Genomic DNA, 12801 nt, shown 5'->3' on the forward strand with positions numbered 1-12801 from the left:
CAGACCATAAGCGCACAAGCATGAAGGCAGAAGAAGATCAGCCACAAAGCAACAGCAGAAGGGGAGCACTGCCTACAGGGGAATAACACTGAGAGTGGCAAAACCACAGCAAAAACACAACAGCAAAAATAATCACAGCTAATTCACCATCAAACCAAACAATTCCCACCCTGCTTCGCAGAAGCCAACTCCCATCTGGAGAGCTGGTGAGGAGCAGTCAAACCCCCCCTCTTCTTTCTTTGTGAGATAATTTCCTCCCCACGCTCGGCGAGAATATGAAAATAAAACCTAAACCCCGAGCGTTAAACCCTCCTGACCCAGCGGGGCTCGGTCCTCCGCAATGCAGCGGCGTTTCGGCTCATTCACTCACCCCCCCGCCAGACAATGGGAACGCCGGCATTCCCGCTCCCGGCACAGGGCTCCGAAAAATCCCAATCCGAGGCAAAGAGCGACCGCCGCGGTTAGACCGCCAGAGACCCGCGTGCGTTTCAGCGAACGCCGTTCCTGTATGCCCGGCCTGAGGATAATGATGGCGTCTCCTCGCAAGCACACACACACACACAGGAGCACGAACGGAGGCTTGCGTCCGCACGCGTGCGGGCAGGGGGGGGAAATCAGCCGACTGGAACCCAGAGCCAGAACTCCAGGGGAGCGGATCCGTTGCCCTGGCAACGCGGATTTCCCCCTCCAATCTCCACACAGCCGCCACCCGGCTCCTGCCAAAATGTCTGTGGCGGCGGTACACCCTACCGTTCACCAAATCTATGCCATAAAGCCTGTGCCCAATGTCAGCAAAGGTGTATGAAGCATATGAATTTCAACATTAATATGAATATGGCCTCTCATTGTAATGAGGTAGACCCTACTGTCAGACAGCCAGAAGATATGCACTGTCATCCCATTACATTACTGGCCTGATACTTTCGCAGGACACAAATAATGGCTTAATTTTAGGAGAGCCACGGGGTGCTGAGCGTACATGTTTGTTGGGTGGTCTGCAGAGGAAGGTTGGTCAATTTTCATCTTTGTTGCAGTGCCCCCCCAACAGCGCCCCCTGGTGAGGATGCAGATGCTGTGTTCCACTCCACACAGCCAGAGAGCATGATGGGAAGGGAGAGGCCCTCACGATGAGACCGTCAGGCCATAGAGAGGTGTAGGGACTGCCAATACAAAGCTGTGTGTGTGTGTGTGTGTGTGTGTTTGTGTATCCAAATAGGTATCTATGGGTGTGTATGTTACAGCATATACAGCTCAATGGATAGGTCTGCGGCAGATGTAGCTTTTCAAGGCCTCTTCACCACTATGGGATGCGACTCATCACATTTCCCCCCAAACTTCTCAAACCCACCTACACAGCCAGCCCACTGCTGCCTTTTGTTTCTGGTTTTGTCCAGAATTTTTGGTCTATTGCATAAAACCTTACAGAGCCAATGACTCAGTATAATGTGTAAGCTTTTAGGTAAAAGCCCTTTCGCGTACAGAAGAGCAGAAACAGTCGGGTTTAATGTCCTGGCGCGGGAGAGATAACTGCCAACAAGAAAGAGCCTGACAGTTCCCGCTTCCCAAAAGGGGACAGAGGTCTTTGGTGTCAAGTCGGCAGTTACTGCATTTTTATACAGCGTGTGCTGCAATGTCATGCTAATATGGGCCAAGGTTCTGCTTGGCTTTTTAAAAAAATGAATAAAGAAACAAGCAATAATTATGCACATACGTAATTCCAACAGGAAACCAGCTGCAAACCTCTCAACTGCAGGTGGTGAAATGTGAATTCATGAGCAGGACAAGGAACGCCTTTCAGATGTTAAAACACTGGTTCCAGAGCTGTCAGCCATAACTATGGTGAGCCTGATCTTCAGTGGCCAGGTTCCCAATAAAAATAAGCTTGGATACAGCTGGATACAACTGTCGCCACAAAGTTGGTATTATTTAAATGGAAAAAATATGCAGAAAGTATTTCTTAACACCATCTATAAACGCTAATAACTAGTAAAAATGAATTTGCGCCGTTTATGACATGTCAGTAATTACAACATTACCACCTGTAGATTAATACTTGTAAAAATATTAAACGGATTATAAAATGTAATAAGTGTTAATAACATATTAATTACCAACTTCCAGATGTTGGTGGTAATGTTAATAAGAAATATACAGTTCAATTACAAAATGGATTTCCAGGATCATGAAAGCGTGGTTGTAGTGCAGTGGTTGAAGGACATTTTTGGGACATTTTAATTTGTCTTCTGACCTTCTGACATTTCCCACAATACACTGGTCCTTTGGTATATTTCCAATTTACAGTTAAGTAGAAACCAGAGGTACAGGCTAAACGCCACAAGGGCTCAATACGCTGCAGAGGACCAGGTTACATATAACTGTAGTCATTTTATCGGAAATATTTCATATTTGAATAAATTACACATTGCTGAAAAAATGGAAAAAACCTTCACTGCTGGTCCCTGTAACTGCAAATCTCTGCAAAACACCTTCAAATTATTACTGAGGGCAAGACGAAAACACAGACAGCTGGTGTGAAATTTGTAGCCTTATGTCTCCCTATAGTTAAGAGGTAAAAAGCCATTGACATGGACTTGGAAGTCTGAAGTTTCAGGGCGATATATGAAGTGACAGCCAAGTACACTGCTATCCTGATCCTGTGTCAGAGAGAATAGAAATGCACTGCGTGCGAACACGGAAGAATTCAGGGGATGTCAGAACAAAAGGCTTTGGGAAAACATAATTCAGGGGGCTGTTGCCATGGCAACACAGGACGGGAGACCGGCTCGCGTTCCTCGCCGTTGCGGGAGGAGGGGGGGGAGAGCGACTGCGAGGGAGGAGATTTTAGCGAGCGCGATTACTACGGAAACAGCAGGTGTGTGTCCGTGCTTCGCCGTGCACCCACAGGCCATCCCGTGCGCTCATCCCACAGACTCATTTCCACCGTCGGACATTTCGACGAGGAACGCCAGCCACCCACCGCTTCCGCCACGGAACAACGCAGTGACAACGCAGAACAGCCTTTCATTTCAGACGCACAGCATCTCTAATGTCCTGCACTGTTTGTTCTGATGACAGTACTGTCGTGCGTTGTGTACGGAGCCTACACAAATAGTGCCTGGGCAATATCTCTGGAAATGTCAATCAAATCCCTGACACAAAGTGTGGCAGGACACCTACGCTCTCTGAACATCATTTCCTCACGCTGTCTGCAGATTAAAACCCATGGACCCATGGAAGGGCTCACTGTCCATTTTAGCTAACAAGAGAACTGTTTTGCATATTATAATATATAATAATATATAGAGATCCTCACTCCGCATTGTCTTTGAAAATATTGCGGAAAAGCATTTTAACTTCAGGGATATTGTGAAAAACTAAATAATAAAGGGAATTAAGATAATGGATTGAGATATCTGGCAGCTGTTGAGTCAATTGGTGGAGAATGCAGGCATTAATGTCTTTCCTGTGATTGTTTTAGCTGATGGTAGTAGGCCCAGCATTTCAGCTGAGTGCAAGCTTTTTCTCCGCTTTAATGGGATATTACATAAACCACATCAGTACCCAGCGTGTAAACCCCGAAAGACAACCACACAGACAGCCCCCGCCCCGCCAGGTCTCCATGTGACGGATGACGTCACACGATGTGGAGATAATCTTTGTATCCCTGTCGGGAGGAGCACCCAGCCCGCGGCTCTGCCACGGCGGCCAATAGAAACGAGCCTTTTATTAACACGGTTAATCATTTTAATGAAGCCCTCAGACACGCTCCGGTGCTCATGAGCAACAACCATGCCACGTGCGCATGCGAGGCTGAGAAAACAATCGGGCAACATATCCTCCTCGTCTGCGTGACCAGAGAAATGTGTCAACAGATTTATCCAAACAAATAAAAGAAACAATAAAAAAATCCCAACACCACAACATAAAAGCAGAGAGGGTAATGGAGAGAGAAGGGAGCACAGCACAGAAAGTGGCATGATGGGGATGAAACGCCCAGCCAATCACGGAAATGTATATGCGTTCAGAGTTGGCTACGTCTCACCCCAGGATGAAGCTTAACTTTAAATATTATTTTATTGTTTTACAGTTTGCAACTGTTTCTGTCTACTCTTAAAGTACTGCTCTGCATACCAGTGACGAAGGTTCATACTATTGCCAGGGTTCACAACTAAGGGCAATAGTCAGATTGTTAGTCAGGTTCTGGGGCACAGAGTAACGCTCACATGATCAACCACACCTCTGAACTCTAACTGTATCACTGTGGCACTGTCTGCTTGATGAAGCGCTCATACCTGCGGTCACTGCATCACACCTCTGAACTCTAACTGTATCACTGCGGCACTGTCGAGCTGATGAAACGCTCATACCTGCGGTCACTGCATCACACCTCTGAACTCTAACTGTATCACTGCGGCACTGTCGGGCTGATGAAGCGCTCATACCTGCGGTCACCGCGTGCCCAGCGGACAGGTCCCCGTTGAAGCCGTTTTCCTTGGCGGCGGAGTAGGGGGCGGTGACCGGGTTGGCCCCGCCCGGCTGGCAGGCCCGGTAGGAGGAGTAGCCGTTCTCACTGTGGCCGGGAGGGGGCGCCGGGTCCTGGGCCCCTGGGGGGCCCCAGTGCGGGGCACTGTCCTCGGGCTGCCGACCATCTGCCATGGTGACCGGGGGAGGGGGGGCCGGGTTCTCTCCTGACTGCCCAGAGAAGAGTGGAGAGATGCGTCAGTCACAACGAATGTGGAAAATAAGAGTTAATTCATTCATTCATTCATTCATTATCCTAACCCGCTTATCCTGAACAGGTTCGCAGGGGGGCTGGAGCCTATCCCAGCATACATTGGGCGAAAGGCAGGAATACACCCTGGACAGGTCGCCAGTCCATCGCAAGGCTCACACACCATTCACTCACACACTCATACCTACGGGCAATTTAGACTCTCCAATTAGCCTAACCTGCATGTCTTTGGACTGTGGGAGGGAACCGGAGTACCCGGAGGAAACCCACACAAACACGGGGAGAACATGCAAACTCCACCACAGAGAGGCCCCGGCTGACCGGGATTCGAGCCCAGGACCTCCTTGCTGTGAGGCGCGTTATAAAATTGATTAGTGTAAAGGTGCGAGGTGGGATTTGAACCCCGGCCTCGCACTCGTTCCAAATGTTTGTAGGACAAACGCATTACCAGTGGGCTAAACAAGAAATCGTCTCTAGCCAAGGGCAACGACGTTCTTTTGAATTTGAGGGTTACCTCATCGGGAAAAGTTGTTGCGGTAACCTCCTACGAGCCTTCACTTTCACTGCACTTCATTGAGCATACTAACGAACCAGTCGAACTAACCCTGCTGCAGATCTCAATAATCCTTGAAAAAAAGTTGCTCTCTCTTTCCTTGTCTCCCACTCACTCACTCACACACACACACACACACCAACTAACATTGATAGGCACCATCCAAGGTACACCCGTTTCTATGATATGCTTGTATTAGTACTGTTGTTCCTCTTAATGCTCACTGTCTATCGCCGTTGGCTGTTCGATACCCACTCTATTCCCGCCGCTGCAGCTCCTGTGATATGCACGTCGGTGCTGTGTCACAATGGCAGCAGGAGGGCCTCTGGGCGGGTGAGTGTATAATGGGAATGAAGTGGGACATGTGGAGGTGGCCCTCCTGACAGGGCCTGGTTAAGCAGCCCTGATTGTGTCTGAGATCCCCTTACATAAGGGCTGATAGTGACAAGAGGCCAGGTTCACAGCCAGGACAGCCACCACTGCAGAGTCAGCAAGGGTCTGACTCATCATTCACACAGCTCCCTCTGCATTGCTTTGTTCTGGATTGTATTAGCCATCTCACTCACTGCTTTATAGAGTATTAATTACATTAACATAAATGTTTTAGAATCCACAGAGGGGAGGATTGTGAAATGAGAAAATTCCCTCAAAGTAGAGTAAAAAGAGAGAGGTCGCTTCCCCGCTGAGAGGTAGCACGTGAGAAGCTCCTGAACCTATGACCTGTGCGTCCCAGCTCTGGAGCAGCCAGTCAGACTCTTTTTTAACATTCATTTCTTTTGCAAGAATGTCATCTTTCTCTAAACATGCCTGTGATGTGAATTGCTGCCTCTCTTTAGCTCAGGTCCCGCCTAGTTAACCACACAGGGCAGGAGAGGAGCAGGTGCCTGTTTGAAAAGCTTTGCCGTTTCAGGGCACTTTGAACACAAGAGACACTCCCTCAAACATCAATCCAACTCCTCTTCTGCTTCCCAAAATACACTTTATACTTAAAGACTGCTTTGCTTTTTACCTTCAAACAATACGGAAGCTCAATTCTCAATGTATCCCAAGGTATCGTGAACCACAATTCAAATCTTTCATAGCCTGTCCCTTCAGGCTGGCTCGAGATTTGCTATTTTTAGGTGCAGCAGCAGGACTTGACCATTCTAAAAACGTAGCGGAGGTCACTCTTGTTTGATACAACAGCTGCCTGGGAAGTCCTCAGGGTTTACATTCAAAGAAGCAACTTTTTATAACAGGAAATTTTACAATTAATTCAGAGATCTAATTACTTTCACACATTAAATAATTGCTCCGAGATAAAATCTTTTGTCCTTAAGAAAAGTCAAGACAATCTACATAAATTGAATGAGACTGTGTGATACACCATAAGGAAGTGAGGGGAATAATCAGGATTTCATGGTGGGGTGGGAATACAGGAAAGACCCCTGCTTGAGGCAGGACAAAGCCTCTGATCAGCCTCTTTGCTGTGGTTGTTCTCTTCTGATGGAAACAAAGAACAGATTAACCACTTCCCTCCTGTGTTTTTCTGAAGTGTGAAAAAGCCAAAAGGCCACAGTTTTGAAACCGGCAGTTGAAAGGATGGGCGTATACTTAACCCAAATCCCCTGTGACAGGCTAACAGAGGTGTGTCTAGTCTAAAACCTGAATTACTGTACCTTGGACCTTTCGCTTGAAGTAAGAAGCAATACTTAGCTGGATTCTACACACAGGACCAAAGAGCACAACTGTAATAAATATGATTTATAATCATAGACTACTATTCGGTTCCTGTTTAAATATTGATTTTGCAGTATCATGCACAAGTTCATAATAATTTAGCCTTAATCGGCTGTCTTGTTATCAGATCTATCAAGTTCTTGCATTTACAGTAGCCTTTATATAGTACGTATCTACAGAAATACGATTTAGCGAAAGACTATCCCTTTCACTCAGCCAGTATCACAGCATTGGTTTATCCCAGATTCAGCAGCTAATATGGGGTATCCCACCAGCAGGAGATGTATGAGTGGCTTGAGGGGGGTCACGGTTGGTTCAGCCCTGAGAAGATGTTAGACTGATTTACTGCGGTATTCCTGCTCTGAGCTTCACCCTGGACTGTAACAGTCTAATCACCACCACTGCACAGCAGATTATCCAGGGCACCAGGGGAGATGATCTGCAGGGGAGAGGAGTTTTCACAGGCCGCCCTTCTCCACTGCAGACACAGCCAATCACAGGGCCTTGGGGGCGGGGCTTGGTCAAGAACAAACCAATGTTCAGGAAGTACGAGAGTCATAATTGTGATATTAGATCAATGACATAATATACGATACAATGATTGAATTTAAAAATCGTTTTCCTGCAATATAATACAGCATCAAATTCAATTGCATCACAAAAATCAATGACACAATATATAATTACACATTCACACACTGGTTATATGGAATATCAATAATCTGCAATTTCACGCATATTCACACAAAAAAACAACAAGCTGTTGGATTTAAAAGGAACACTTGTGCCTCAATCTTTCCTGTGAGTCCTTCCCTTCCACAGAAACCCACTAGTGTAGGGCACCATGAGTGCTGGCATTTTTTCAAAGGTAGACAGATCTAGCAATATCACATTTTATCAAGAACAGCTCCATGAAAAAAGGAATATATATATATATATTTTTTTTTTAAACAGCAGAGTTTAATGTGGCCTAATGTTCTAAAATCATTTATTTCAAGGAAACGGGGATAGGAGAAGAGGCTCTGGTGAAAACATGAAGCGAATGCCTAAACGCAATGCAAATCTGAAATACGGCCAAGGTGACTTTCTGAGCCGAGACAGTCCTGGGACTGCTGGCGTACTCGGGCCCAGACCAGCTCAGAGTCTGATTCTGAGACCCCCGTTGAGCAGAGGAGAAATCCTATTATAGCCCTTCAGGGGCTGGGGATGGGACAGGCGTTTGTGCGACTGTAATCTGCTCGCACACTGGCCACACCCATACATCAAAGCACAACCCCCCCCCCCCGCGCTCACCACGCACACACAGAGACAGACAGACGCAAATACGCACACACACAAACAGACACACACACATACGCACCATGTCGCAATATCTCTAAAACAAAGAAGATGATATAAAACACTGATATTTAACACAAAACAAAGTTAATGTCTGTAAATGAACTACAACAAAATAGTGAGCACTTTTCAGTGGCAGTGCACACCTCCAGCGCATCACCATTTGAAAGAACATTGCATTCTGGGACATTAGATCCGCTGCTGATTTCAGACAATTACAGTCAACACAAACACAAATACAGAAAATATGCAACATTCACATAGATCATAGTCCTCTTATTTTTGGGAATGTACACACTCAGGGTTTAAGAGGATAGCTGTAATCATTGGTGAAAAGCCACCACTTGCCAGTACAATTTTCAACACTCAGCGATGGGAACCACTTATACGAATTCCCAAAAAGTAAATGAATGAATTTCATTCATTTTTCACAGTCCCATCAGGTCGCAATTATAATGGAAATGTGACTCTGAAGTAGACTATAGAGGTACTCTTAATTCTCCTGCACTGAATGCTGAATATTCCAGGCACAAAACACAGCAACTGTAACACCTCTAAGGGGCAGCAGAGAGCATGGCCAAACTCCTACCAGTAGGAACACTCAATGTGTGAATTGTCTACAGGTCATCTTTCGCTTGTTTGTCCCCTGCTCTCTGCCGAGCCGGCTCTGAGCCAGAGCCAAAATGGCTGTTCTTGGCACGGCTCGCTAAACAGGGCCAGAAGCTCTGGTAACAGGTGACATAATTCATTGGGGTGGAGAAGAGATGCACAGAGGAGTCAACCAGGTCCTGGGCTTCTCACACACAGGCAAGCTAAGCTCCCTTTTAACTAGATAATCAGTACTGCCCTCCACATCAATAAATGCAAACACGCATCTGAATTATATCCCCACCAGTGAACATTTCATTTCCATCCTCAAACAGCACATCTGAGAGGGGAGACTGAGAGATATGTCCATGGAGGATTTAAATAGGGGACGTTCAGCGAAGGTACAACTGCCAGGCAAGCAAGAACATAGTGTTCTCAGTGTGTCGCCTAGTTACCAAATCTTAGCATGTTAGCACTCAGCCAATATGCTGTACGATTCCTTAATACATGCTCTGATCCTATCTCATGATCTGACATATTTTTGCTCTTTCATATTATCTCGAAGCGCAGACGGGGGGGAATGTTATGGCTACAGGAAATAACTGTTAAAAACTGCAGCTTATGAGTCTGCTAAAACAGTTAGCGCTGTGTGCTTATTTTAGCAAAGTTGATTGCTCATTTAGTGTGCTACTAGCTGTTCTCTACATATGCTCTTACCACTTATGGCCTTTTATTTTATGGTCTTGATGTCACAATAGACTTGTAACTCTCTGTAAAACCTCTGCCAAATGAATAAACAGCCAATAGCACTAATACAAATAGCAGCCGCTACTAAATTTGTGTGCTTAAATGGTTTTATGAGCCGAAGGCTTTAATGTTAACCGTGGTTAATTTAGTTATTACCGCAAACTCCCAGGTTGGCAACATCGACCTCTGAGCCACCGCCCATCCCGGAGGGGAGATTCATTCTCTCTTTTCTTCCTGCAGAATGAACTGGCGGCGTGTCACACTGCGCTGAAATACACACTGGCCCTCCGCAGGAACATCACATCCTGAGCAACAGGGATGTGTGTGCATGCATGCGTGTGTGCGTATGTGTGTGACTTCACACGTCATTGCAAGTGCCCCAGCAGGGTGAGCACTGCTGAGGGAGTCACAAAAGCACTGCAAATGGCTGCCTTTTCCATGGAGACCTGGTCACATACTACCCCTCTGATCACACTACACCCCTTACACTGCCTCCCTCTCCAGGCACTGCACCCTCTCTTCCAACTACACCCCTCTTCTCCCGCAACTTCCCGCCAAACCCTGTTCTTGACGATGACGCTTGTGACTCAGGATTTCACTCATTACCAATCAGAGACACGGTACAGCACATGTTACATCTCCAATCTCCACAAGTTGTTCATCATCTGCAATCTGTGCCACACCAAGTACCTGAGTAACCCCACCAAACATCACCATGACAGGGTAACCTCACCAAACATCACTATGACAGAGTAACCCCACCAAACATCACAATGACAGAGTAATCCCACCAAACATCACTATGACAGAGTAACCTCACCAAACATCACTATGACAGGGTAACCCCACCAAACATCACTATGACAGGGTAACCCCACCAAACATCACTATGACAGAGTAATCCCACCAAACATCACAATGACAGAGTAATCCCACCAAACATCACTATGACAGGGTAACCTCACCAAACATCACTATGACAGAGTAACCCCACCAAACATCACAATGACAGAGTAATCCCACCAAACATCACAATGACAGAGTAATCCCACCAAACATCATTATGACAGGGTAACCCCACCAAACATCACTATGACAGGGTAATCCCACCAAACAGCTGTATCACAGGGTAACCTCACCAAACATCATTATGACAGGGTAACCCCACCAAACATCACTATGACAGGGTAATCCCACCAAACAGCTGTATCACAGGGTAACCGGCCTGAAGATGTATCTCTGTCCCTACATGCACAGGGAGGAGGGCTGGGTGAGGGGAGACTTCGGCACCACGGTGGGGATGCAGTATTTCGGGTGTATTCATACAGCTTCTGGGCATGGATTCCATAAAGGTCAGCAGGAGCAGAAATAAAACACATCCACCAGTCCACACATGTCCACACTCAAACACACACACACACATACACACACACACACACCCAGTAGGCATGTCCACACACATTGACATGCACATACACACACCCTCAGGCACACACACACAAACACACATAGCCAGAGAATAAATACTGAAAGCAAAAGAAGAAATCAGTATTTCAGCATTAGATGAATCTGAGGTCAGTGTTTGAGCATTAGCTGAATCTGAGATCAATGTTTGAGCATTAGCTGAAGCTGCGATCAGTATTTGAGCATTAGTTGAATCTGAGGTCAGTGTTCCAGCAGTAGCTGGTAACCCAAGAGTGGTGGCATAGTACTGTAGGTGTAATCTTAAATTCCTTAACCTAAAGTTTTTGCCTGAAATCAGCAGTCTGATTTTCCTCCTAAGGCAGTCTGGAGGACGCCTGGCTTAAGACGACGGGACAGACAGCTCTGACCTTCATTCCCCAAAACGAGAGAAGGAAAGACAGCAGCCCTATTTTTTGGTGAGAGACTGAACCCGTCCCAGAAACCCCGCTGGCTGGGACGATTGGACGACCGGACGATTCCTGGGCAGTGACGCAGCGCTCTGTTAGGGGCGGTGCTGCGATTGCCGACCGCTCTCCTCCTCAGCAGCCCAACAGCACGCTGCTTCATGGGGTCTCTGCCGCCAGAAGCTGCTTCTAGAAGCTGTGGCACACATGCTAATTTCACATCTGCTTCCAACTAACTCCTCACTCGTGCCATTTCCAACACTGCTGCATCTATAGCAGCATTGTGCGTGTGTGTGTGTGTGTGTGTGTGTGTACGTGTAAGTGTTTATGTGTGCTCATGTCTGTGTGGGCACGTGTATGTGTATTTTTGTTTGTGTGTGTGTGTGCTAGTGTGTGAATACGTGTGCTTTTGTGTCAACAGAAAAGAGACTGCACTTTGGCATTATGCTTGTGATAATCAGCTACAGTCCTTCATGAATTCCAGGAGAAAATAAAATTTGACATTTCATCGTTTTGTAGGAAAGCAGCCGAGTTGGAACTCGAGAGGATACTCAAGTTCTTTCTACTGAGGACAGACTACATACTGAAAGATCAATTTTTCATTCAATATTTAAACAATGAAACTGTTGAATTGATATGCTTATGAGGTTTGAGCAAACGACACATGTTGTGAACCTTGTTTTACCTGCTGTATCTTAGAAACATTCCCAAACATTCCAAAACATTCCTTCTGGATTTTTCCACGACATTTCCCATTCCCTGCAGGACAGCTGCTTCGAAGCCGCTCACTCGAAAAAAGGCGTTTACTGGGTTTTCTCAAAACAAACAGCGCAATAACGCTGGGCTGAAGTGACACACAGCCAGGCCTGTCGGTTGATTCATGTTTAAAAATGGCCGCATGCATGAATGAACAGCAGGCTTGCAACTGAAACTAAGAAGGCAGTAAATAACAAGGCACAGCTTATAGGTGAGTCACTGCAGTAGAGTCACACAAGCACATTCACACAGAACACCCTTCCACCCCCCATCTGTTCCTCCGTGTGTAAAGTCTAGCTGTGGGAAGGTAGGGAGGTGGAGAAATTGTATAAAATATGCTTAGGACATCAGGAAAACCCGATCCAGGGCAGATGAGGCCAGCCAGCGGGGTTTCAGAGGTGTAGGCGCATGAGGTGGGGAAGGAGGTTTTAACAAAGAGAAACTAAAACTAAAAACTAAAAGAGAAAACTAAAATTTCTAAGCATTACGACGGCATTCAA

The 12801-nt window shown here is 46.4% G+C and overlaps 1 protein-coding gene across 5 annotated transcripts in view; it reads right to left on the bottom strand.

The window, feature by feature from the left end:
- Window positions 1-12801, bottom strand: part of map2 (microtubule-associated protein 2) — a 98367-nt gene that overhangs the window by 35133 nt on the left and 50433 nt on the right. For all 5 annotated transcript variants that reach the window (XM_061225909.1, XM_061225908.1, XM_061225910.1 and 2 more), the window contains exon 4: window positions 4443-4692. In XM_061225909.1, the coding sequence (XP_061081893.1) occupies window positions 4443-4656 (214 nt within the window). In that variant the 5' untranslated portion in view covers window positions 4657-4692. The remainder of the gene's footprint in view (window positions 1-4442; window positions 4693-12801) is intronic.

The sequence above is a fragment of the Conger conger genome, chromosome 17 (genome assembly GCF_963514075.1).
Source record: "Conger conger chromosome 17, fConCon1.1, whole genome shotgun sequence".
NCBI lineage: Eukaryota > Metazoa > Chordata > Actinopteri > Anguilliformes > Congridae > Conger > Conger conger.